The sequence below is a fragment of the Lepisosteus platostomus genome, chromosome 5 (assembly GCF_059453375.1).
Source record: "Lepisosteus platostomus isolate fLepPlt1 chromosome 5, fLepPlt1.hap1, whole genome shotgun sequence".
In the NCBI taxonomy this organism is placed as follows: domain Eukaryota; kingdom Metazoa; phylum Chordata; class Actinopteri; order Semionotiformes; family Lepisosteidae; genus Lepisosteus; species Lepisosteus platostomus.
The window spans coordinates 40,980,235-41,005,997 of record NC_142615.1 but is presented as its reverse complement, the minus strand read 5'-3'; the positions used below and the strand labels follow the sequence as shown (position 1 = coordinate 41,005,997).

At 47.5% G+C, this 25,763-nt stretch overlaps 2 protein-coding genes and 5 non-coding genes across 7 annotated transcripts; 5 read left to right on the top strand and 2 right to left on the bottom strand.

Moving 5' to 3' along the window:
* Positions 1-2,179: 2,179 nt before the first annotated feature.
* Positions 2,180-3,023, top strand: LOC148666579 (C-type mannose receptor 2-like). The gene is made up of 2 exons (XM_088632919.1): positions 2,180-2,552; positions 2,722-3,023. The coding sequence occupies exons 1-2, from the start codon at positions 2,180-2,182 to the stop codon at positions 3,021-3,023; spliced, it is 675 nt and encodes a 224-aa protein (XP_088489045.1).
* Positions 3,024-7,704: 4,681 nt separating this feature from the next.
* trnad-auc (transfer RNA aspartic acid (anticodon AUC)) lies at positions 7,705-7,776 on the bottom strand. The gene has a single exon. It is a non-coding gene; the product is annotated as a tRNA-Asp (tRNA).
* Positions 7,777-8,800: 1,024 nt separating this feature from the next.
* trnaf-gaa (transfer RNA phenylalanine (anticodon GAA)) lies at positions 8,801-8,873 on the top strand. Its single transcript has one exon. It is a non-coding gene; the product is annotated as a tRNA-Phe (tRNA).
* A 7,736-nt stretch (positions 8,874-16,609) lies between these two features.
* LOC148666576 (U7 small nuclear RNA) lies at positions 16,610-16,665 on the top strand. Its single transcript, XR_015938992.1, has one exon. It is a non-coding gene; the product is annotated as a U7 small nuclear RNA (small nuclear RNA).
* A 304-nt stretch (positions 16,666-16,969) lies between these two features.
* Positions 16,970-17,276, bottom strand: LOC148666575 (histone H4-like). Its single transcript, XM_088632668.1, has one exon. It carries the CDS (start codon positions 17,273-17,275, stop codon positions 16,970-16,972), a length of 306 nt encoding a protein of 101 aa, XP_088488794.1. The 5' UTR covers position 17,276.
* Positions 17,277-22,092: 4,816 nt separating this feature from the next.
* On the top strand, positions 22,093-22,174 carry trnal-uag (transfer RNA leucine (anticodon UAG)). Its single transcript has one exon. It is a non-coding gene; the product is annotated as a tRNA-Leu (tRNA).
* Positions 22,175-25,015: 2,841 nt separating this feature from the next.
* On the top strand, positions 25,016-25,088 carry trnak-uuu (transfer RNA lysine (anticodon UUU)). Its single transcript has one exon. It is a non-coding gene; the product is annotated as a tRNA-Lys (tRNA).
* The last annotated feature ends 675 nt before the right edge of the window (positions 25,089-25,763 follow it).

Genomic DNA, 25,763 nt, shown 5'->3' with positions numbered 1-25,763 from the left:
ACCTGGTTCCCCCAGGTTGTATTGTAAGATGGACAGTGTTCAGTCTGTCTCACTCAGCAGATCCAGGTGCATTGTCAGTGTCTACTCAGGTACAGTAACGGCCGTACTGTCAGAGTCACACACAGACTTGTCCGTTACAGACAGGAGGGTCACCTGTCTTATCGCCGGTGTGACGAGTGGAATACAGAAATGTGGTGTTACTGTGTCTCACAATGTATTTAAACAAACTGACTCTATAGCTTATAGACCCTTTGAACTGCAATACAGATTAATTTGAGAAACTTACACAACCCATGGTTCTGTGTTCCCAGTGCTCTGTCCTCCTGGATCCAGCCTCATCAGGAAGTTCTACTTTGTGGACTCACCCCTGAACTGGGCTGACGCTCAGAGACACTGCAGAGACAACTACACTGACCTGGCCTCCATCAACAGCACAGCAAAAATGGACACAGTCCTCAACACTACTAACCTGCCCAGTGGCACAGCCTGGATGGGCCTATACTGAGACTGCAGAGAGGTTGTGACCTTCACTCACTGGAGGAGTCAGCTCCCCTGTGCTGCTCTCAACACAGCGGGATTCTGGGAGGAGAGAGACTGTAGTGAGGAGAACTACTTCATATGTGAAAGTCAAGGTGAGACAACCCTGTACACAGGACTGAATCTCAGAGTGATATCTGAGTTAAGCTATTGTATAGAACACAGGAATAAGCAGGGAACAGGAAGAGCTCAATTGCAGTGCATTTTCGTATTTGTAGTCTCATCACATGTTGCAGTCATTGTATTGCATTGCATCAGGGGAAATGTAGTCCTAAATTACGTGTGCATTTACACATCAGGTTTAAAATACACAAACTTCAACATATTTTTTTCCCTGGGATCATATCACGGGAAAAGACCTATAAAGACCTCTTTTCTTAGAATTTTAAATGCATTTTCATTATTACAGTAAGCTGTAACTTAACACTAATATCTCTCAGAATGACAGAGCATTCAGTAATCACAAATATCATACAGTATCAGAGAGCATAAACCACAGAGACCTCTCCATATCACACTGAGAAGGTTATTGTATTAATGTTATTGCATATTGTGTCATTGTCACATTGACAATGTCCATAACTGTCCATGCAATGAAAATAGTTTTAAATAAAAACAAAATTCAAAAACAAAAACAAAATACTGCTGGTACAATCACAGAGACCTGGTTACTGTGTTCATTGAAGAGCAAACATATTAGGTTCAATATTTATATTGCTTAAAAAAAACATTAATCTAAACAAAAAAAAATATGTATTTATGTCAAATCTTGGTTTACCCGATTATCAGATCTAGAGAAATGGAAAAAAATTGAAAAATAGTTTTTGCCAATAGTAACAAAATAACATGAACATGTCCAGCTCACCAAGGTGAAAGGGGAACTGATGATAACAAAGGGATTAGAATGAGAGCTTTTTAACTATCAGACCCCGAAGAAGGCATCACAGCTGAAACGTTTGAATAAAACTTTACCTATTTAACTATACATAGGAATGAACAAGAAACAGGAAATGGGGGGTGCAAAGTATTGTAGGATTTGTAGTCTCACAGCTGTACACACCATCATTCCTGACTTGTCTTCACAGGTGGGACACAGCAGTACAGACTGATTGAGGAAAACAAGACTTTCGCTGCAGCCCAGAGACACTGCAGAGAGAGCTGCTCCGACCTGCTCAGGGTGGACAGTGTGGAAGAGTCTGAGCAGATCAAGATGATGGCGCAGGGACACGCTGTCTGGATTGCTCTGCTCCAGGATGGCTGGGAGTGGTCTGACAGGGGGTGCTCTGGGTTTCGCAACTGGAGTCCTGGGGAGCCAGGTGCAGGAGGAGCCCAGTGCACAGAGATGTTTTTAAAAGATGGTGTACATAATAATAAAAAAGAGGTGAATGGAACGATGCAACTGGAAGATATCCTAGCCCCTTCTTCTACTACACTGCTGAGTCCAACCCTGACAGACTGTCCCAGAGCCCCAGGCAGTAGGTCAGTGGGCTAAGTTTGTCTCAGGAGAATCCAGCTTGAGAGAACAGCAGCACAGAGTTGTATCTCCCTTATCTGACCTTGTTCTCACAGCAGCAATACAGAACTCAATCAAGAGCAAATAATGAATTTAGAGACAGAATATCAAGTAAACGACAATTTCAGAATGTGCAGAAATATTATTTCTATATGTATTTTGTTTACAGCTACACACTCCTCTGACCAGTACCACTTCATACGCTATAAACTGTCATGGGTTGAAGCTCAGAAATACTGCCGGTACAATCACACAGACCTGGTCACTGTGTTCACTGAGGAGCAGCAGAGACAACTTCTCAGCCTCACAAACACTGGTGATGTAGGAGCAGCTTTGATTGGTGTGTATAAGAACACACAGAGTGTCCTGTGGTCTGGGGGAGCTGCAGGGAGTCCCTGCGCTCAAAGCCAGGGGCGCGTCTGTGTGCTGATGGACTCTGAGGGAGGATGGGAAGAGAGAGACTGTGAGGAGAGAAAATACTTCATGTGTCTCAACAAGACAGGTAAGAGGACAGTCCATCACACCAGTATCTCACTGAAATCTCTCTGCTCTAAATCAGAGACACACTTCACCACTGTCACTCAACAGAGGTAAGAGGACAGTCCATCACTCAAGTATCTCACTGACATTTTGACTCACTGACTCACTGATACATTATCTTGTCTGCTCAGAGCGCAGTAACGTCACCCTGATTGAACTCAACCAGACCTGGACTGAAGCCCAGAGTCTCTGCAGACAGAAGCACACAGAGCTGGTCACTGTGAGGAGCCAGAGTGAGAATGAGGAGGTTTGGAGGTCAGCGCCGGGTCACAGGGTGTGGATCGGCCTGTACAACGAGCCCTGGAAGTGTTCAGACCAGGGGGCGTCCAGCTTCAGGAACTGGGCAGGAGGGCAGCCTGGGTCAGCAGGTGGACAGAGATGTGCGCAGGTGGACCTGCAGGGCAGCCTGAGAGGCAGATGGACAGTTTGTTGAGTCCACCCTGGTCTGGCTGGGCCTGCGACAGAACCAAGTCTCGGGGTCCTGGTTCTGGGCAAACGAGGCTCCCCTGATCAATCAGAATTGGGGTGCAGGGGGAGCCCCTGGCCGGCCTGCTTCCAGCCCCTGTGAAGCCTGAACAGAGACAGAGGGGGCTGCTGGACCAACCGCAGCTGTGAGGAGCATCTGAGCTTCCTCTGCTCCAGAGATGATAATAATAATAATAATTGCTTACACTTATATAGCGCTTTTCTGAGCACTCCACTCAAAGCACTTCACAGGTAATGGGGACTCCCCTCCACCACCACCAATGTGCAGCATCCACCTGGATGATGCGACGGCAGCCATAGTGCACCAGAGCGCTCACCACACATCAGCTATCAGTACGGAGGAGAGCAGAGTAATGAAGCCAATTCATAGATGGGGATTATTAGGGATTATAAGACTCCTTATCTAATGATTGATAAGGGCCAATGGGAAATTTGGCCTGGACACCGAGTTATACCCCTGCTGTTTTCGAGAAGCACCCTGGATTTTTAATGACCACAGAGAGTCAGGACCTCGGTTTTACGTCTCATCCGAGGGACGGCGCCTGTTTACAGTATAGTGTCCCCGTCACTATACTGAGGCATTAGGACCCACATGGACCGCAGGGTGAGCCCAACTAACACCTCTTCCAGCAGCAACCTTAGCTTTTCCCAGGAGGTCCCTTATCCAGGTACTGACCAGGTTCACACCTGGTTAGGTTCAGTGGGTTGCCAGTTGTGAGTTGCAGAGTGATATGGCTGCTGAAGGATGTACTGAGGGCGGCTCCCTGTTCTGCACGTGTTTGACCAGCAGGTGGAGACAGCAGAACCCAGAGTCTGTCTGCTCTCAGACCAGGCCTCTCGCCTGACATCTGAGCGAGGAGAGATCTGCGCTCGATGTCACACTCCAGAGTGCTGGGTCTGCAACAGAACCTCACCTTACCTCATCACACACTCACACACCTCACCTGACCTCATCACACACTCACACACCTCACCTGATCTTAACACACACTTAAACACCTCACCTGACCTTTTCACACACTCACACCCCTCACCTGACCTCACTGATGCCTGTTGCCCCAGACCCACAGAGGAGGAAGGGGAAGAGGACCATCCTGAGGCTGAAGAGCAGACAGCAGATTTGGAATTACACCAAGGAGACTGGGGTTCCCCCAGGAAGGGAGCGTTTCAGACTCCGAGACAGACTGTTCCAGTGTCTGCAGATGGAGGACCTGCTGGCCCAGCGGGGTCTCCTGGGGAACCACACCCTGCACTGGAGGGAGCAGGCAGACGGAAAAGTTTTCTATCCAGCGGAAGAGGGAGGAGGTGAGTCTGAGACTGCCTGAGTCTGAGACCACTGCCTGAGACAGGACCCGCTGCCTGAGATAGGACCCGCTGCCTGAGACACGACATGCTGCCTCAGACAGGACCCACTGCTTCTGACTGGATCCGCAGTCTGAGACAGAACCCCCTGCCTGTGATAGGGCCCATTGCCTGAGACACGACACGCTGCCTCAGACAGGACCCACTGCTCCTGACAGGACCCGCTGCCTGAGACAGAACCCCCTGCCTTTGACAGGGCCCGCTGCCTGCAACTGGACACGTCGCTTGAAAGAGGACCCTCTGCCTGCGACTGGACATGCTGCCCGAGACAGGGCCCGCTGCCTGAAACAGAACCCCCTGCCTGTGACAGGGCCCGCTGCCTTTGACAGGGCCCGTTGCCTACGACTGGACCTGCTGTCAGGTGTGATTTAGAGAAATAGGTCACAGGCACAGACTGAACACTGAACCCTAGCACTCTGTGTTCTTTAGTGTGTGTGGTGTCCAGCTGTGTCAGTACAGTGTGTGTGTGTGTGTGTGTGTGTGTGTGTGTGTGTGTGTGTGTGTGTGTGTGTGTGTGTGTGTGTGTGTGTGTGTGTGTGTGTGTGTGTGTGTGTGTGTGTGTGTGTGTGTGTCCTTCCTCTGATGGACTGTTGTCCTGTCCAGGGTGTGTCTTTCTGTGTCTGTGTGTGTCCTGTGAAGGACTGGTGTCATCTCCAGGGCGTGTGAGTGTGTGTGTCCTGTGATGGACTGCTGTCCTGTCCAGGGTGTGTGCAGAGTGCAGAGGTGAGTTGCATTCAGTGACTGTAGCTGTTAATAATTCACTAGATCAATTGGGCTTTACTGCAACTGCAGATGAGCTATAGTGAGTCAGATCTTTAAATCCTCCGTGCAGATGCCACAACTTTTTGTAGAGCAACTTTGTCCTTTTAGGGCAGTACTGCTGTACCACACAGAGATACAACTAGTCAGGAAACCTTCTGTGATGCTGGGGTAGGAGGGGTTGGATCCCATCCAACTTTCTGAAAAGAAGCCACACTTATTAGACACAGTGGGAGTAACACTATATTAGACATGCTCACCGTGGGAGTGGGATTAGACAGACCTGCCAAATTAGACACACCCACAAGGGAAGGGCCCACGTCTGACACCCAAAATGGGAGCTCCCCCCCCTGGCATCGGACACACCCAAAGAGAGACGGGACACACACAGTGAGTATGACCCTTTACTAGATAAACCCGCAGTGAGCCAGGGTAGTGGGGGTGTGAAACAAGCTGCCCAGGTGTGTTGTTGAAGCCGATACTCTGGCTTCTTTCCAGACACAGCTGGGTGAGATCCTCCAGTCAGGACAGGAGGCTCTTCTGTACACAGAGGGTAGTGGGGGTGGGGAACAAGCTGCCCAGCCATGTTGTTGAAGCAGATTCTTGCCAAAGAAGCCAAGATGTCAATGAGCCATTAACTACCAATATCCTCTTGTTGGTGGCCTTACTTTTATACTTCAAGCGCTGGATAATTGGAGCGGTCTTCTTTCTAAAGATAATGTAGACTTTGACTGTAGTTTTACTTTTATTGTTTACTAGCAACGGCTGCTTTGAACGCTTGTTAATGTAAAAGTTTGCTGCACGTCATTTTTTTTCCAATAAAAAGAATTAAAGACAAAACGGGCTTCTTTGTGCTTTGTTTAAGAAAGGCGTTCTTAATTCGGAAGCTTTGAGTGTCGGTTTGCAGGTCTCTCCGGCGGAGAGACCGAGAGCCACTGTTCCTCGCTCCCAAGCCGAGAAGATTCGGTCCCCTGGGAGATCTGGGCCTCGAAGCCCGCTCTGTATTCAAACCTCGGCCCCCAGGGGCCAGACATGGTCTCCCTGAGATCTCGGTGGTCTTGATATCCGTGAAGAGAGGGGGCGTGATTCTCTTGTCCAGACTTCCCAGTCCTGCTGCTTGGAGCTCGGCGGCTGTAGTGTCTCTCCACATTTCCTAACAGCCATCCAGCCTGCAGAACCACACACGCAGGGCACCCAGCTCCTGTCCGAGGGGAACCGGTCCTTCATCCTTCCCCAGGAAAGACAGGTGTGAAGTTGACACCCCTAGGACTGCTCCCTGAGTGCAGGCTGGGCTGGAGTCTTGAATTAAAGAGATCCCCTTAGTTTATTTAATTGATGTATTCTTTTGATGTTGTATCTCACTTCTGCTGGTCCTATAGGGGCTTATTTTAATGTTTGTGTCACAGTAAGGTGAACCCTATGGGAGAGGAATGTTCCTGCCTCGTGTCCGACTACACCACCTAGCAATACAAACGGGGTGCTAGGGCCCCTCTACATGACCACAGGTTCTGTTTATCTCCCAGAATCATCAATGCACACACAAACCAGCGACAAGCATTTGTATTGTATAAGTGCCCTTTTATTTTCTAACTACATTCACATTAACTGTCACGCCATCGAAAAACAGCATTTGCAGCAGCAAAAGGTCCTTCCCAGGGTCATATTGAATACAGAGGGGCAGCAGTCTTCCCTGTAAAATACTGAAGAGGGACACACAAATGTTTCTACTTAGTCCCTGTAGTCTCTGATGGCCCACTTGAAGGAGACGGGTATTGCCTAGTCCTATTTCCCCATTCAGGTAATGATAGAAATCCTCTGCAGACTGTATTACATTCCCCTCAGTTTGAATCAGCTAGCTGTGCCAGTTTCCTTGTTCCTCACCTTCAGGTGTTAAAAGTCTCTGTACAGTACCTCTGTTTCATTGCCAATGTCTCCCGTGGTCGTCAGTTACTGAACCAGTAGATCCTTGCCTCCAGGTATTAGAAGACTCTTCACAGTACCTCCATGGTCTTGCACTCTGCAGCTTCCCTTGTGCTGCCTATGTTGTCTCCAGGCTCCAGTGGGAATCGTGCTCCATCCATGACAGGCGTGGTGGGCTCTGGTGAGAGAGCACGGTCAATCAGCACACTCCAACAAAGACAGTGGAAGCATCTGAATAGCACTGGTGAAGCTCAGCGCTGGGCCACTGGGCACTACGTTTTCACATTCGCCTCACACGCGAAAAGTCCCCGCTTCGAAACAGATCGGCTTCTCTTGTCGCCACGCACACTGTTTGGGGATTCGCCAAGCGCTGTGATCGAACAGACCCACTCACCTCTTAATGTGGCGGGATCTGCACAGTGCATGTCGCAGCGCTTCCTGCTTTTACTTTAATGTGCGTCCTGATGTCAAGTCGTGTGCCGTGCAGAGGCTCTGAAAGCGAGAGCAATGAAAAGGTGCACTACGCTGTGAAAGAAAACAGAGAAGTGAAAGGCAGTCCTTTCTCTAAGGAGGTAAAACAAGTGCTACTCCCCATCGGGGAATCGAACCCCGGTCTCCCGCGTGATAGGCGGGGATACTTGCCACTATACTAACGAGGAAGACATCGCACTCTCCGACCCCCGGCATCGTGTCCCGACCCAGCGTGCTGGAAGGCGACGCGTGCTGTGATTCCTTTACGGAGCAGAAATGACAACCGAGGAGCCGAGAGATCATTTCAGCATTTCGCGTCTGAACGGAAAACACAAACGACCAACTCGGAATGACTTGCTTTGGACGCTTTTCAAAGCATTCTTTGTGCACGACGACTGCGCCGCCTAGCAGATACAAATGGGTTGTACAACTTTGAAGTAGCAAATGGAAGAGGGCTAAGCCTCCTCTCTTTTAGCCCAGGTTCGATCTGTCTCCCAGAATCACCAGGGCGCACACACACACACACCCGTGCCGTTGAAGTGCTCTGCTTCATTTCTAAGGGCAACTCAACATTCACTCCTACCCCGAGAACAGAAAAGACAGCGTCCGCAGCAACAACAGCTCAGGTCTGTGCACAGGAGCTAAGCTGCCCCCATCTCCTCTGCTCTGCGGCTCCTGCGGAGCGGAGTCCTGCCTGGAGCCGTGTTTGCAGGCGGCGGCTCCCCGCGCTCTGTCTGTGCGTCGTGTCCAAGAACTCCTGGGAGGAAGAGAGAGCCCTCCCACTCGGGGGCTTTTCCACGGTCTGTGTGAGGAGGGGCGGGTGTGTCCAGTAGCTTATCGAGCGGAAGCCTGGGGCGGCGGAGAGCTGTGATCGTGCAGACCTTGAGGTGTCACCTCTTTGTCTGCTTTCCCGCCCCCCCTCCGCCCAAGCTCTGCTCCAAAGTAGCCCGGCAACCCCTCACACCTGCACGTGTCACAACCTAAGGTGTGGTCATGAGACACCCATGGGGTGTTGTTCTGTTCTTGCTAATTGTTTCCTGCCCGTCGCAGGCAGGAGTCCATGCGAGGAAGATGCGCTGGACAGAGCTCAGAGGGCGCAGCTGGGTGGCTTTCCTTCTGAGTGACGTTCCTGCAACACTCTCCCGCTCCTCTTGGTGCGCTCATGCCGCAACACAGGAAGGCTGGAGCAGGTGGCTGTGCGCTCTGCGCACTGCTGAAATAGCTCAGCTGGGAGAGCGTTAGACTGAAGATCTAAAGGTCCCTGGTTCGATCCCGGGTTTCAGCGTTTTGTTTCATCGCGCCCTTTGTTCCTCTCTCCAGCGCCCCCTGCCTAAAGTGACGCTTCCCTTTCTCAGCCCGAAACACAAGCGAGACACCAGCAGCGGTCCCTGCAGGTTTCCGTAGTGTAGCGGCTATCACGTTCGCCTAACACGCGAAAGGTCCCCGCTTCGAGACCGGGCGGAAACAGCCTCGTTGTGCACACTCCTGTACTTCACAGAGGTATTGAGCGACCGGTCATTTGTTCCCAATGTATTTCCGGTGCCTTCATGCACTCTTGTACCAAACGCACGTTCCTTCTGTACGCGGAGCCGATCATTTGCAATTGGGCTGTGCCGACAGACCAGGACGAGCTCTGTCGGCTCAAAAGCAGCGCAGGACCTGCAAGAACAACAGAAAGATTAGCATCCAGCGGGGGCTTCTTAGTGAGCCCAAGATCTCATCAAGAATCGGCTCTAGCAACAGGGCTGGGCGCATTGTTCCATTCTCCGACCACTCTCGGTGTAAACAAGTCCCTCCTGGTCTCAGCTTGAATTGCACTTTCCTGCGTTTGCTTTGGTGTAACTGGCTTCCCCTGCATGGGCGAATGTGAAGAAGATCCTTAGTAAGTCATTGAAGAAACCCGAGAAGAGGTCGGAGTGGCCTCTGTCGTTCATCAACGATCCAGTCAGGCAGTACTCCTCTGTAAAGCGCCGTTCGTTCACATCGATTGGCTTTTTTTTGCCTTCATTCGTGCAAGTAGTAAAAGCAGACGCCCCTATTCTGCCGTGACCCGGATTTGAACCGGGGTTGTTGCAGCCACAACGCAAAGTACTGACCACTATACGATCACGGCGAGTTACCGATACACACGTGGCAGGGCGGAAAAGGTTGTGCTCTCTTCGTGTGACATAATTCGGAAAAGTCCTGACGTTGCATTTCAACTGAGTCCCAGTATACATGGACCCTTCGACACTCTTAGTGACAACTCTCTTGCGTGTTTTCTCATATTTATGTAGTTTGCTTGCATGATGCCCGGAACAGCCTTCATTCGTGCAAGTAGTAAAAGCAGACGCCCCTTTAGGGAGCCTGTCAGCACCTGGAGTTTTCAAAACGTTTTCTAGCTTTGAGGTAAAAAAAAGAATTTCTTCATCCTTTACCTCTGTAGAGCTGTACAGTCTTGAGTAGAAGTGTCACGCCCTCTGCAGCTAGAGGGCGGTCCTTCTCTGTCCTGTCCCTAGTTTCTGGTCTGCTGTCCTTCCTGTCCCTCTCTTTCCCTTGGGCTAAATATTTCCGGGTCTTGCACTCTGTCCTCGCTCAGCACTGACGTTCGGATGTCCTGAGACCCGCCTAGCACCAGGGCACCCCACGTCCGCTCCCTGAGGGCACAGGTTTCTATACGGCATTCCTGAACTCTTTACACTAATGAGCCCGGGCCTTTTTCCCGTCTCGCCGCTACGCATATGGGTCTTTTTCCGCCCTCCTGCTCCCCATGGTTAGTCCTCTTGGACTTCCATGACAAGAAGGCCTCGATGCAGGAGAGGATAGTACTCAGCTCTGTACTCTCTCTTCCCTCCTCATCAACTACACTTTCCATGACAGACTTGGAGCCTACCACTTTCCTGAAAAAGAAGCGATTACACTTCTCATTTTCTTCTAAGAACTGCACTCTGCTTCTTAACAGCACTCCTCGACTACTTTCTTCGGCTATGCTCCGGATGTCCTTTTTTAAAAGGGTGATATCCTCGAGCACATCGAAGCCACTGTGCAGCATCGTGTAGAGACGCTGCAGCTGCCTCTGTTTCCTGGCTAGCACTCCTCTCCGTCTGGCAGCAGCCTTCCTCCCCTCAGCAATGAAAAAAGCCCTTGTCCTCACCTTCACCTCCTCCCACCACTCTCCTACTGACCCGTACAGACACTGCAAGGACAGCCACTGTGATAGTTTCTCCTTGTAGCGGGATACTACCCCCTCGTTCTCTAGCAGCTTTGTGTTGAGTTTCCAGAGGCCTGGGCCAAAGACAGTCCCGCCCTGGAGTTCCACTCTACACCCTAAAGCCTGATGATCTGAGAAGAAGACAGGCTGAAGAGTGACCCCAACAACTTTCACTCTCTCTGAGACAAAGCAATAGTCAATTCTGGAGCTGCTATTCCTCCCTGACCATGTATATCCTGCTGTTGTGGGATATATACATCTATATGTGTCTGAGAGTTTAAAGTCTTGAACTAAGTTTTGCAGGGCCAGTGAGCTGGAATCCAATGTTATCGGCCTTTTGGCTAAGATCAAGTGCAAGTGGCATGCCTGCAGTTCCTGTCTTTCCAAAGTTCTAGAAGGTGATCGAAGATCCTGAAGAGTGCTTGAGCTGGTATCGCACTAGGTTGAGCCTAGGGGGTTAAGGCCAAGTAGCAGCTGAGCTGGGTGGGATCCGGCAGCAACGTTTTCTCTCTCTGCTCTCTCCTCTGCCCTCACCCTTTCTCTTGCTCCGCCTCCTTGGCCTCTTGGCTGGGAGTAGGTACTCGTGGCCTGCCCGCAGTGCTTGCTTTCTTCCTCGAGACTCGGAAGCACTATCCGCTCCCTCTCTCTCTCTCTGCCTCCTTGGCCTCTTGGCTGGGAGTAGGTACTCGTGGCCTGCCCATGGTGCTTACTTTCTTCCTCGAGACTCGGAAGCACTGTCCGCTCCCTCTCTCTCTCTCCTCCTGCGCCTGCACCTAGCTGGGCTTTGCCCACAAGGACAAAAGCCAGGGCTCCCTCGCTGCTCCTTTAGCAGCTAAACCCTCCTCTCCACAGGACCTTGCTCTCTCTCTTTCTCTCCTTTTTTCTTTTTTCTCCTTTCCAGATGGCAGACAAGAAGACACTGATCCGGTTCCACTGGACCAAGAAAACAGAGACGATGCCAACTGCGAAATCCTTTTTCATTACCTTCCTGAGAGGGATCCTGCAGTTAGTGGCCGGAGATCTCTACTGCCTGCAAGACAACAAGACAGAGAGATACATGGAGGCTTACATGGCCACGGACGCCTCATATGAAAAGACAACGAAAATGATCAGAGAAAAAGGTAAGCACCCCGGTTTCTCTGATTTCAGGCCGGAGCCTATGAGGAAGACAAACCAGAGGACCATCACAGTCCTCACATACAACCCCTACGAACCAATGGAACTGGTAACAGCGTACCTAGGGAGGTATGTAACTGTGGTGGGCAAACCGACGGAGATCAGGGACAGTTGCGGCGTCTGGTACGGCAAACGCCAGTACCGAGTCCTCCTGAAAGAGGACCCAGAGGGCGTCGACGGTTTCCAGCACCCCCCGGCCCGCTTCAACATCGGAGCCGACAGGGGGTACCTTTACTACCCCAGGATGCCACAAGGAGAACACGTGTGACATCGTCAGATGTCACAACTGTAACAAAGAGGGGCACCTGGCAAAAACCTGCCGGGCAGCCAAAAAGTGCAACGGATGCGGCGCCGAGGGACACCTCCTTCACCAATGCAAGGTAAGCAAACCTTCGTTTGCGCAGGTGGTGGAAGCCGGCCGGCAGAAACCGGTCTCAAGACAAAGGGAGAGAGGTGAGAACAAAGAACCCGCACCTCCCCCGCAGAGAACCGAAACTGCCGAGGCCACACCCCCAGCCGCACCAGTGCCACAAGATGGCTGCCAGGACGACGGACAAAATGGCTGACCGGAGAAAGGGCCCTAATAACTCCCAGCAAGAAGGGAAAGAGAAAGCGGGAGAAAAGATGCAGGGCGGATCCACCTTCGGAAAGACAAAAGAAAAGAGTGGTAAGGGAGAACCGTTTCCTCGTCCTAGAGGAAACGGAACTTTCTTCCCCCGAGGCCCAGGAACAACCGGAGGAGGCAGCCCAGGAAATGGAAACCCTCCCCCCCGAGGCCCAAAGACGACAGGAAGTGACAGCCCAGGAAACAGAACCCCCCTCCCCCGAGGCCCATGAACAACACGAAGAGGCAGCCCAGGAAGTGGAGCCCCCCTCCCCCAAGGCCCAGGAGCAACTGGAGGTCCCCGAAACTCCTGGAGAAAGGGAAGAAAAAAGCCTTCCCGAAGCGGTGGTGGAGAGTATCCTCAAGGAAGACGAGGATTAGTTTGAAGCCGCCCTGGAGCCGGGACTGATGGTAGGGCTGGACCTGTCCAGCATGTTTACCTTTCTGTCCCCAGCGAGACCTGGAGGGAGCCCAGCATATTCCCCCCAGGACCCGAACGAGAGGAGTTACATCTAGGCTAAACAGTGCCCAGATGTAGACTCCCTAGTTTTCCACTGTAAGCACAAAGAGAGGAGGTTCAACTTTCACTTGTTTAATCATGATTGTGAAACTTACCTTTCTAACAACTAACATGAGAGGGCTAATAGACCCGTTGAAAAGACGGGGAGTCTTTCATGATCTGGCCTCAAAGTCTTTCTCAGTTTGTTTCTTACAGGAGGTCCACCTGAAGGATGAAAGCGACAAGCTGACATTCACCAGGGAATGGACGAAGGGAGAATCATGCTGGAGCGTAGGAGGGGTCCACTCTTCCGGAGTGGGAATCCTCCTCGGAAACCCAGAGATGACGCTGGTTTCCTCCTTCTCGGTGGTACAGGGCCGGATCCTGGTCGCAGACATAGACTGGAGGGGGCAGAAGTTGAGAGCAACTAACGTCTATGCTCCAACAGAACCCTCTATCCTGAAGGAAGTGTTTGCTGACCTGGCCAGCTGCTGCACCACCAACAGACAGGTGGTGCTCGGCGGGGACTTCAACGTCGACCGGGAGAAGGGGAGCGACGCTAGCTCGGCAGAGCTGGAGTCGCTACTCAAGCAGTTCTCCCTGGTAGACGGTTTCAGACGGTGCTGCCCTAACGACGCCGGAACGACATGGAAAAACTCCCGGGGAGTGTGCAGCCGCCTGGACTACATCTTTCTGCACACAACCTGCTCCCTGGAGTCGGCGACGGTGTCCCCGGAGTGGTATTCCAACCACGAGCGCTTGACGGTGGTGGCTAACACCAACCTGCCGGCATTCGGTCGTGGGTACTGGAAGCTGAACCGGGAGATACTGGAGGAAGACAACTTCAAGGCACTGTTCCGTAAAGACTACGCGAGCTGGGTCGATCTGAGAGACGGCTACAGCTCCATGGTGGAATGGTGGGAGTCGGTGAAAGACAGGACCCGAACCCTGGCGCAGACGTATTGCAGACGGAAGGCGGCCAGGGAGAGGAAGGAAGCTGCACGACTCCAGAGACAACTAGAGGAGGAGTACAGCTCGGCTAACGGGGGAGGAGCCTTCAATTCAGCCCGGGTACGGGACCTGAAGGAGAGGCTCCGCAAACTCAATCAGGTCCGAGGAGCCCAGAAAAAGGGGGTGATCCACGGCCTGAGACAGGGAGATGGAGAGGAAGTGCTGGACGAGAGCGACAAGGTAGAAGCGGCCACCGCTTTCTACACGGAGCTCTTTTCAGAAAAGCAGACGGAGGTGGAGGCAGGCGATGCTTTTCTGGAGGAGCTGAAGGCACGAGTACCGGAGGAGGTGAGGGAGGGTCCGATCGCGGCCTAGGAGCTGAAGGCAGCGCTCTTGTCCATGGAGAATGGCAAGGTGCCAGGGCCGGACGGACTCCCCAAGGAATTCTACACCTGCTTCTGGGACACCCTGGCGGCAGATCTGGTGGAAGTGGCGCAGGAGATCTTCCGCCGGGGGAAACTCGGAGACACCATGAGGGAGGGCATCATCTCCCTGCTCTTCAAGAGCCCTTAGCAGAGACGGTGAGACGGGACCCTGGAGATACCGGGAGGCGCGGGGGAAACCCTGAAGATCTCCCAGTACGCCGACGACACAACGCTGTTCCTGAGGTCGGACAGGGGGTTGAGGAGGGCCCTGCAGGTCATGGAGCAATACTCCAGAGCCTCGGGGTCGAAACTCAACCGCTGAAAGAGCAAACTGAAGTTCTTCGGGCCCTGGAAGCACAGGACGACGGTGCCGGAGGGTCTCGAGCTCTGCACAGAGCCCCTCAAAATACTGGGGGTTTCCTTCCAGAGCCAGGACAACGAGACCAACAACTGGACCAAGAGGATCGCCAAGGTGAACGCGAAGCTGGGTCTGTGGAAAACGCGGTTGCTGTCCTACACAGGGAAAGTGATGGTGTTGAAAGCAGACATCCTGCTGGCTTTGGTTTACCTGGCGGTGGTGTACCCGCTGCCGGCCAGACTCAGACGAGCGCTGCAAGGGATGATCTTTGGCTTCGTCTGGGGCGGCAAGTACGAGTACATCACGAGAAACTGGATGTGTCAGCCGGTCGAGGAAGGGGGTCGAGATGTCCCACATTTCCCCCTGAAACTCGACTGCATTGTCTACTGCAAGCTCTGTTGGGCGCTGCGGGAGCCCATCGGCCACATGTACCAGTACTTTGTCAGGCTGTGGCTCTCCGTCCCAATGAGGCACTTGGTCCAGTGGTCAAACACTGGGCCCAAGGCAGAGATGCGACTAGAGTTCTACATCCACGCTGTCAAGTGGAGCAGGAGGTACGAGGCCACGAGACAGCCAGAGCTCTGCACCAACCACAGAGCCCTGTACAAAGAGGTGAGGGGGCATTTGGTCGCTGACGAAAGGCTGCAGGTTCCCAGACAAGTCTGGGAAAGGACACAGCCCAAAGAACTTGACAACCAACTGAAGGACCTCAACTGGATGGCTGTACACAAGAGACTGGCTACCAGAAAGGTCCTCTACAGACACTCGATCTCCAGGAATCCGCATTGCCCCCGGGACACGTGTTTTGTCGAGGAGACTCAGGAACACGTGTTCTGGAGCTGCCCCTTCGCCAAGGCGGTGTGGGGCAGAATGGACAACATTATGCAACTCCTGGGAACGGGTGCGGTGCTCAGTTACCAGTACATTCTGCTGGGGGCTGGCACCCACCGGACTGGACAAGGGGACACAGGACCTGCGGGGGCTGCTGCTGTCCCTCACAAAACAAGGACTGTGGAAGGCGAGGAACACTCTCATCCGGCACAAAATAAAGTGGGGGGCGAAGGAGATGCAGGAGAGGACCCTGGTGGACCTCAGGAGGAGGACGAAGCGCCACGTCGCCAAATGGGGTTTCCCCACGGCGAGGGAGCGCTAGAAAGGACTTTGGGCCCTATACAGGGATTAAAGGACAATAGCAAGTGGTAGGTTTGGAGGGACTCTCTTAATTGCACAAATCCGCCCCCACTTGCAAAGATTGATAACGGACAATCAATCTCCGTTCCGCCGTTGTTTTTTTATTACATGGAGTGTTAATATGTGTGAGATGTTCCTTTTGAGATGTTTTTTTTGCGGAATAAAGTCTATTTTGTAGAACAAAAAAAATCTTATGACAAGGTTTACAAGTTATCTGTTGAACTACATTCTCATAGGTGTGGTCACATTCCAGGTCATTTGTTTACGTTTTTTGTTTCTGGAGCAACTGTGAGATGAAATGTGCTAATATGTAACCTAACTCCAGTGTGAATAACTAGAAGAGGGGAGCAGCTCCATTCCAGACCAAGGGAGCTTTGAGATTGGCTGGGCCAGATCTCTCATTTGCATATCTGATTTGGAAATATAACACTAAACCCCTTCTTGCATGGATTTAACTTGCACCCAAGAGTCACCTACTGTGTATTGCTACTTATTTTTTTATGATAAGTGGTGATTACCAGTTGACAGGTTTTATTTGTTGAATTATAAATGGTTTTGTATTATCACCCTGAATGGCCTGTACTCGAGGTTTGGTAGGGTATGTGTTTTCATTTCATTTACCAAATTGAATTTTTGCTCTTTTTGTATTTGTCTAGAAGGCTTTCTGAAGTCAGGAAGCCCATTTATTTGGTGAAAAAAGATTCTGTATTAATGTTAATATTTCTTGTACAACATAAATAGGGTCTATAGAATAAAAAGATCTTGCACTTGGAAATCTTGATAAAGCTGTGTGCTTCCATACACTCGAGCAGTTTTGATTCCTAATATTTGACCTTAGGTGTGGGAACGGGTCTTTTTTGCCATTTGATTTCCAATTGATCAGCACAGTATAGAAAATAGACCCATAAAGCAACCTCAGCAGTGACAAATGTCACTGGGTCACTTGGGTTTATACGTCGGGGTCCGGTAGTGAAGCTCCGCTCCTGTTTAGCCTCCGAAGCCATACAGGGTGCGGCCCTGGCGCTTCAGCGCGTACACCACGTCCATGGTGGTGACAGTCTTCCTCTTGGCGTGCTTGGCATGCTCGGTGCAGGTGACGTTCTCCAGGAACACCTTCAGCACCCCGCGGGTCTCCTCGTAGTTCAGCCTGGAGATCCGCTTCACTCCCCCACGGCAAGCCAGGCGGCGGATGGCGGGCTTGGTGATTCCCTGGATGTTGTCGCGGAGAACCTTACGGTGACACTTAGCGCCTCCTTTCCCGAGTCCCTTTCCGCCTTTGCCTCTTCCAGACATCTTCTAGTTATCAGCTGTGAACACGACACACACTGCTCATCTTTGATGTATAATAGACATCTTTCTTTGATGTCTATTATACATCAAAGAAAGATTTTTATAGGTGTAGAAACTAGTAAATAAAGCCAATGATTTGTTTTAGAAATGTATTCTTAAAATATACAATTATTCACACCTGAACAATATGTAGTTCAAATTATACATTATATACAATATTGTATTCAAATGTCTAATCATCATAAAAAACACAACTAGTAAACTTCAGTTACAAATTCTAGTAACATGGCAATATATATATAGTAATGACAAACACAAACTAATTACATGAACACGCTAATATTTAATTCAAAACCACATTTCGATTCAAATATAAATTTTTAAAATTTACAACTTCTTTATTTCCACGAAAATATTATTAATGTAGCACAAACGCTACTTTCTAATAAAGACAGAAAGAAACTGTTTGTTTTGTGTCTACTGGTGATCCTCCTCTCGATACTAATGAAATGTTTAATATGATCCCTCGAGAAAAAAAAGGAATCAATTTCCGCCTGGAATGATTGATGCCCCATCAAACATTTTGTAATATCCCTGGAAGTTTATACAGTAGAATCCTGGTTCGTGGCTTAAATTCAAGGTAAATGAGACTAAGGAAACGAGTTGGAAACTTGATGTCGAAGTGGGATTTAAATCACCCATTTCACATTTTACTTCATTGGGCAGTATGTGCCAGAGAGTAATACTGCAGCATCCCTTTGATAGCTCAGTTGGTAGAGTGGGGGACTGTAGTGGAGTCAGCAGGGAATCCTTAGGTCACCGGTTTGATTCCAGCTCGAAGGAAGGTGCTTTTTGTGTACTTTAATCAAAGAGTTAAAAAAGCGAATCTGTTTTATTCAGACATTGATCAAAAGCTCAATAATCGACGAAGCAAAGGCTCCTGTTCCGAATTCAGCCCACGTCTGATTGTCTTGTTTTGGCCAAGATCTGATCTTTGAATTAAGGGACTACACTGTCTGTTTTGTAATTCAAAAATACATACAAATGTCAAGTTTTTTGTAGATATAAAGGTGTTCTCTGTTTTCAAAGGATAGTTACTTAATTGGCATAATGATTTGGTATTGATTTTGTATCGTTGTATTATAAAGTTTGTGCTTTCTGTGTTTTTATCGTATTGTGAACTTATTTTTTAAACAAATGCTTACAAAGGCAAACACGGCACACATCTGTTTATACCAGCGGTGAATTGTATATTTTTATTAAGTACAAGCTACTGTGCACTTCTGGGAGTATAACAGGTTCGATATAAAGTGGCAAAAATATAAAAGGGGAAAATACCCCAGACTGCATGTAAAGCCCTCGTTGTGACTGTTTTAGATAAAATGGCATACTATGCACGAAATGTTGCAGAAACACAATCTGATATTTTGATACAGGTAGGCCAGTGCTTCCAAAGCATGCAGGTGTAGAACAGGACTTAATGCATTTTTATACAAAAATGTGTGTTCTATATTCTGGTCGCTTGCAGATTAGAATGGCATATGTTTAGCAATAATATTATTTATGGTACCTGAAAGTTTCAGGTTGTTGCACAAAGCTAAGGTATGCGTATACGTGATCTGACAACTGGAATCAATTTCCTGTCGTTAAACTCTGTTTATTTTTAAGTTGAGGCCCAGGATCCAAATCTTCAGTTCTGATTTTTTAAAGTGATATCTTTCCTTCCTGTCGTGGAAGTCACACGATGTGAGCAATTGTTTTTTTTTTACGTTGCGATCCAAAGAGCCTCAGACGCACAGTCTAACAGTAACCAAACCAGAATGGATTCTTCTGGGAGCCGGGCTGAGCTCATTCTCACTCCCTGTGCTGAAAACAGAATAATTTCTTCCCCGAACATCGTCTACAGATCACTTGTGCGCTTTTAACCTTCTCGCAGCTACGGGCGAGACTGACGCTCATGATATTGTAACGCAACGGGGGCTCAGGCGGGCGCCCTTGCCGCCTCAGGTCGGCCCCACACTGTCCGGGGCTCGAACCCGGGACTTCCGCGTCTCTCTGCAGCGACCTAGCCCCGTGAGCCAAAGAGAGATCTCTCTACAGCCCAGTAGCTGTAGTCCTGCTATCACAGGGAAGGGCGGTGACGTCACCTGCTCTGGTACGCCGGCTCTTACACAGTACCTGTCGGCCGTAAGCATTACAATATGAAGGCACCCGCTGGAACACATTCTCTAACTCTCACAATCGCGACAGACTTCGCTTTTTTAAAAAAAAAGTAGATATAGCCCTGAAAAAAGCATTAGCTTTATCAGTTTTTACATTAATCTATTTTGAATCAAAGTTTGATTTTTTTTATTGCATTTTACATTATAATAATCATTATTGCTTACACTTATATAGCGCTGTTCTGGATACTCCACTCAATGCGCTTTACAGGTAATGGGGACTCCCCTCCACCACCACCATTCTCCTGAATGATCACAGAGAGTCAGGACCTTGGTTTTACGTCTCAGCCGAAGGACGACACCTGTTTACAGTTTAGTGTCCCCATCATTGTACTGGGGTATTAGGATCCGCATGGACCGCAGGGTGTGCGCCCAGCGACAAAAACCAGACGTGTGTCGGGCTCGGCTGCGAGCAGGACAATGACGTCACGGGGACAAAGTAGAGGAAATCAAAACGGTTCTATAAAAGACCTGTGTCAGCTGTTGGTTTGCACTCTGGACTCTAAATCCTCCGATCTGATTTTAAATCTCTCTAATACCTGAGCTGTGGCTTCTTCAGAGTATTTATTCGTATACTTATTATGTGTAAGTGTATAGATGAAACCTTTCATATATTGTTCAGTTTAAATCAAAATGCTTTACTAATACAAGAGAGAAGTATAGTATGAAGGATGTGACAAATGTATGATTTCTTGGAACAAAACGGTTTTTATTTGCGTTCGAAACGAAGCGGAATTTTAGCGCAAACCAAACCCTTTGTCTTTTTTAGAGTGATTTTTAAACAGACAAAAATGTAGAAAACGTGTTTTTTTAGCCCTACAATAGCAGGGTCAGTGACGTAATGAATAACGCGTCAGGCCTCGCGTCAGAAAATTATAGGTTCGACTGCCGTCTGGCTTGTTGAGTTTATACCAATTACATTCTTTTATATAAATGAACTGCACCTGAAAGCTATAGAAAACACTTTGGGTAAGTTGTCTGCAGCCTCATGCGAATTTCGACAACTTACCCAAAACACTGTACTGTCTGGAGATCAGCTCCAGCTCTGAACTCAATTGCAATGAAAAACCATGCGTAACAAAACTGGAGAACAGCTGAACTTGTGCTCAGTTCGGTGATGAGGGTTCAGAACTGTCGTTGTTGTAATTAGCACGAACTGCACAGGCTCTGAATCAGACCATGTCAATTAGTCTGATCAGTGTAGGACACGTTAATGTAAAATTATTAATAGGTTTATTAGTTAGTTAGTTCAGGTTTACCCACCTGAACTAATGTAGAATTATTACTTGGTCTGTCTCTTGTTTGTATATAAATGAATGTCTCTGACAACTTAATGTTAGTTTTTAATTTAGTTTTACGATGTAGGTCAGGCGTTGACATATGCAAGAGTATACGAAATGTCTCACTCCTGATTCAACTCATGTTCTATAGGAGATTGGCGATTCCTCTTGTTTCTCGTACAACCATATCAGAACAGAAGCCCGTGTCACCCAGCTGTGATTCAAGATCGACTCGCATCTTTATCCCTTTTTTGTTCGTGATCATGATTTTCTTTAGTTATGATCAATATTGAACTTTTTTTAAATGAAATGACAATAATCAAACATGCAGGCAGATTTTTGAAAAGTATTCGGAATTGACAGGGTGCCCCTTTGGAACAGTCGTCAGAAAATGTGAGAAAATGAAAGTTATGTAAGCTCTCACACAAAGCATTGAAGATTGGAATCTGAGTGTTAAAAAGCTACCCGTCTCCCAATGATAGGCAGGGATACACACCATGACTCGAATAGACTCAGCGAACTTTAACACCTATGATATTACGAGTGCTTTGCACGTGTCGAATTTCAAGAAGGAACTACTACAACAGTTGTGGACATAATTCATTACCACCGGCAAAGTCCAATGCCGGCAACTTCTGAGAAAATAATGTTCACTCATGGAATTTGGTCTTTGAACGGCTGGCGGGAAAATTCATTTATACTCCTGTTGCACCCTCAGCTGAAACATGTTAAAATAACAACGCAGATTTGTTGGAGAACCTGACAAGAATTATTGGGTTAGCACTGTATGTATTCTGGTATATTTACTTTAATTTTAATATAAATGTAAACATGCATGCTGTATAATCTATTGTAATTTTAAAATATGTTAGCTGACGATGCGAGGGGGGCTATTATACCTTGTGAAACACGCAAGGAACTGTAAAAAAGGCTGGTATTTGAAAAAAATTGGCGATCACAAGAAAACCACAATTTATGTGATATTATCATCAATATCCTTCAAAATCTATGTTCAAATGAAGGATTTAAAGAAACTATGAAAAAAGCAACAGTAATAACAGAGGATTTTGATTTTTGCTCTTCAAGTCAGTAGATCGATGTAGAGTTGCGCCCCTACAAACAGCACAAAGGATGAGACCCACCTCTTTCATTATTGCTGTTTGTGCCGGTGAAAGTAGCATTTGTGCTATTGAAAGCATCTCGGAAGATGAAGGTGCAGTCACTTCCACATGTCATGATATCATTAGATCTGACGACAAGAGCTGAAGCCCCCGGCATTTTCCAAGCCAGCAATGTGAGAAAGATGGCTATGGAGGAAGGTAGCGTGGCCGAGCAGTCTAAGGTGCTGGCTTTAGGCTCCAGTCTCTCTGGGGGCGTGGGTTCGAATCCCACCGCTGCCAAGTGTTAGTGTTTCAAGACCTACAATACAATCAGTAAAAGTGCTTTTTGTTAGGCTGCAGGAGGTGTTTAGAGATAGACTTTCTAAAAGACAGGCTTAACATCAAGGCAGAAAAAATATTTTGTTTTCTCAACAGAAATTCTCTTTGGCACGTTCAGCTTTATGTAGGGAACAACATCTGCCGAGATCACTTTTGAGGCAGTGCACATGATAGTGTACCGACAAGTACATTGAATATTGGCTGTGGTGGTGAGCTGCTTTTGTCTGTGAAACTTTTAATTATTCACGCCGAATCGTTGGCAGGGGTAATAGCTTATCTTTGAACATAGCGCTCCATCAGAAATACTTTGTTCGTGATCAAAAGAGATCAGAGGATTAACTTCATGAATTCACATAGCATACCTTACAGGAAGAAATTAAAAGGGGAATTGATTGTGCTTCCTGATGTTGTTCCTGTGGTTTCTTTGGATACAGAGGTGAATGTTCTTTGACGTTCTGCTAGAGTATCCACTGGGTGGGCTTTATCAATCAGCTCGGATAGGTCATCAGTGCTCCGCCTCTGGAAAATAATCAGCACTGTCGTTTTTTCCTGTGCTGTCTTTTAAAACATATAAGATCACGAGTTTACAGATTTCTCCAAATAACAACTATACATTTTAACCCAGCGGTTAGCATTCCTTCAATCCAATAGTTTTACTCCGGTTAAAAAGCAGCGAAATATATAGAGAGATGATATTCAAATATTTCAACATTCTTATTGGATTACCTGTATGGATATATTGCTCAGAATTCCTAATATGATTTTGAGTTCAGTTTTGCTTTACTACTTTCAGAGTCTTTTATTGACCTTGCTGAAACAGAGAAGTGACATAATCACAAATGCGACCTACCTGTGCTGCTGTTTTTGGTTAATAATGATTAAAAAAAACAGCTCTTGCATTAAGAGCAAGAGCAACCAACACGCTCGCTGGTTGTGTTTGGTATTTTCCAGGGTGCTCTTTCTCAGCTGCAAAGTTATTTGGCGAGCAAAGACCTCTGAGAAGGAGTCTGAATCCGTCAACAACACAGGAATTCTAAGATCACACTGCCGTCTTGTGTACAGAGATCTGCTTTTTCCTTATAGAGTTTTTTGGTATTTAAGAACACGTATCCTACCTTGAATGCTAGTTTCAAAAGATATGTTACCGGATCACAGATTTTCTTGAAAAGATTTGGGATGCACTTACTGGGATTCAAACCCGACTCAATTATTTAGAAGGCACCTATACCACCAACGCACTTCTGAGAAACACCGGCACATTTCCAAATAATATCAATTATTTGTCCAGCTCTAACGCCTGTGTGCGTTGACAAGGCATCTCCAAAGGACATATTAAATAACATGATCCTTCCTGTTACCATTCCTGTGGTTGGAGCGTTGTTTCACCCTTTTTCGTTCTTCTACAATATTTGCAGACAGGACTTTATCACTCGAGTTGTACAAAACAAGTCGGTCCATGAAAATCATCTGTACTGCTGTTGTTCTATGCGTAGTTTAATCAAGGTAGTCGAGTGAGGAGGTAAAAAAGCACTCCCCGTCGATAAATCAATCATCGTCGCCCGTGTGACTGGATATAAAAATAACGGGTTAATTTTAACCAATCTCTTGAAGCTTCGATGCGGTTATTTTTCCTTCTTTATTTCTTCATTCCTATGAATTTACTCTGTAGTAGAGGAAACACGAAAGTGGGAAACTGCAGGCATCCTTCGTTAGTGGTGGATTGTGTTCAGAGAGCATCAGCACATCTCAGTTCCGTTAATAAGTCTGTTGGGGATATACCTCAGTGGTAGAGCGCATGCTTCGCATGTATGAGGTCCCAGCATCTCCAGGTGCTTTATATTTCTGTGCTCACATTGCAATCTTCTGTTGAATGTGAACTCTTTGCTCATGTTCATAGAGAGCCAAGTTCACACAATTAAACTCAGGCACACTCGAAGTGCTACGGTGTTGCTCTGCTGTTTTAAATGTACCTCTAAAGCATTTAGTTCTGTTAACTACCAAATGATTTGAACTAATTTTATGTCATATTCAGGAAATCCAGAGGTCTTCAGACGTGTCGTGGCTGTTGAAGAAGACACCTTTTGAATCTCACCCGGGATTTCTTGAGAGATCATTCAGCGAGCGAGTCCTCCCTCTGGACTCCACACTGAGCTGAAAACTGCGCGAATTCCATTGTACAACCGAGAAAAAAACTGATGGACCAAACAACGACATTTGATGATTACAAGAAATTCAAGAAACACAACAGTCCGAACACAGGTTTGAATCCCGAACGTTTAATTTAAAAGACAAAGCGAAGGATACGACCTGTAAACTCTCTTTGTGTCTTACAGTTTATGATATAAAAAAATCTTACTTTCAGAATAATTTCTTGCTGCTGATAGACTATTTATTGAATTTTAACAAAATGTTTTTTAATTTTTAACAAAAAAGTGTGCACACTTATAGAACCAAGGCATTGAAAGTTTTTTTAATTGTTTTTCCAAAAAATGTTCCATTTGTTTTCGTTCTTAATGTTGTTGATTAAAAGATCTTATTAAATGCGAAAAAATCTGAATGTGAAAAAAGGTCAAAATGCTATTGAAAAAATCAGTAATGTGAGGAAAGATGCATTGTGGGAGCCCCTTACCTCCCCATGTCATGCTGTATTTCTCACTCATTTTACTGGGACTGGTGCCATCGCTTCTGGATAAAGTCTGTCAGTAGACATTCCAGACGGGTCAGGTACTGTATGACTGCGCTTCGGCACAAGAAGAGACATGTGACTTGCGAGGATCACGACGGTGTTATTCACCATCCAGAGCCCGGATAGCTCAGTCAGTAGAGCATCAGACTTTTAATCTGAGGGTCCAGGGTTCAAGTCCCTGTTTGGGCGATTGTGTTTTCCTTAAGTGTATTGTGAATTTAATTATAAATCGTATTTTATCTTCCACTCTTCTAGCTGTACTGTCTATATTTTAAAAGTTAATCACTTGTATTTTCTTTAGTGTTTCCTTTCACAAACCGAAAATGTTCAAGACTATTTTGTCACCACACTCCACGTAGATAATCACAGGAAAAGAAAAGGAAACGCAGTGAGGAGCTCACACAGTGAGTACTCTTGAATACAACAAGAGGAAAGGCACACTGTACATCTGCGGAACATCACGTCCGAGTTTACAGTGACGGCTTCTATTTCCACTGATGAATGAGACAGATTCATGAGGAGATCCTACGCACAACTAAGCGAACACATCGCTATTTCGGTCTGATGTAGAGGCTCCATTTGTGTCAGCAGTACTATAAATGTAAGTCTTATACACTTTCAGGGGCTGCATCTGTAGCGCTTCATCTAAGAAGACTGTTTTACTTTACCACACGGTTACATTCACCCACCCAATTTATTCTCAGAATACCCAATGGCTCAATAACCCTGTTTTCCCCTGGGAACCACCAGTGTACAGTCCCATTCCATTCAAAAATATAACAAATATATTAAATTAATATATTCAATGAACAAATATATTCAATGAACTGTGTAACACAAAGCTGAAACTATTTTTCGGGATGG

Excerpts from the sequence above, each read along its gene's own strand:
- LOC148666579 (XM_088632919.1), top strand. The coding sequence starts at position 2,180 with ATGTGCAGAAATATTATTTCTATATGTATTTTGTTTACAGCTACACAC. Across the intron at positions 2,553-2,721 it reads CATGTGTCTCAACAAGACAG|AGCGCAGTAACGTCACCCTG; the intron begins GTAAGAGGACAG and ends TTGTCTGCTCAG.
- LOC148666575 (XM_088632668.1), bottom strand. The coding sequence starts at position 17,275 with ATGTCTGGAAGAGGCAAAGGCGGAAAGGGACTCGGGAAAGGAGGCGCT.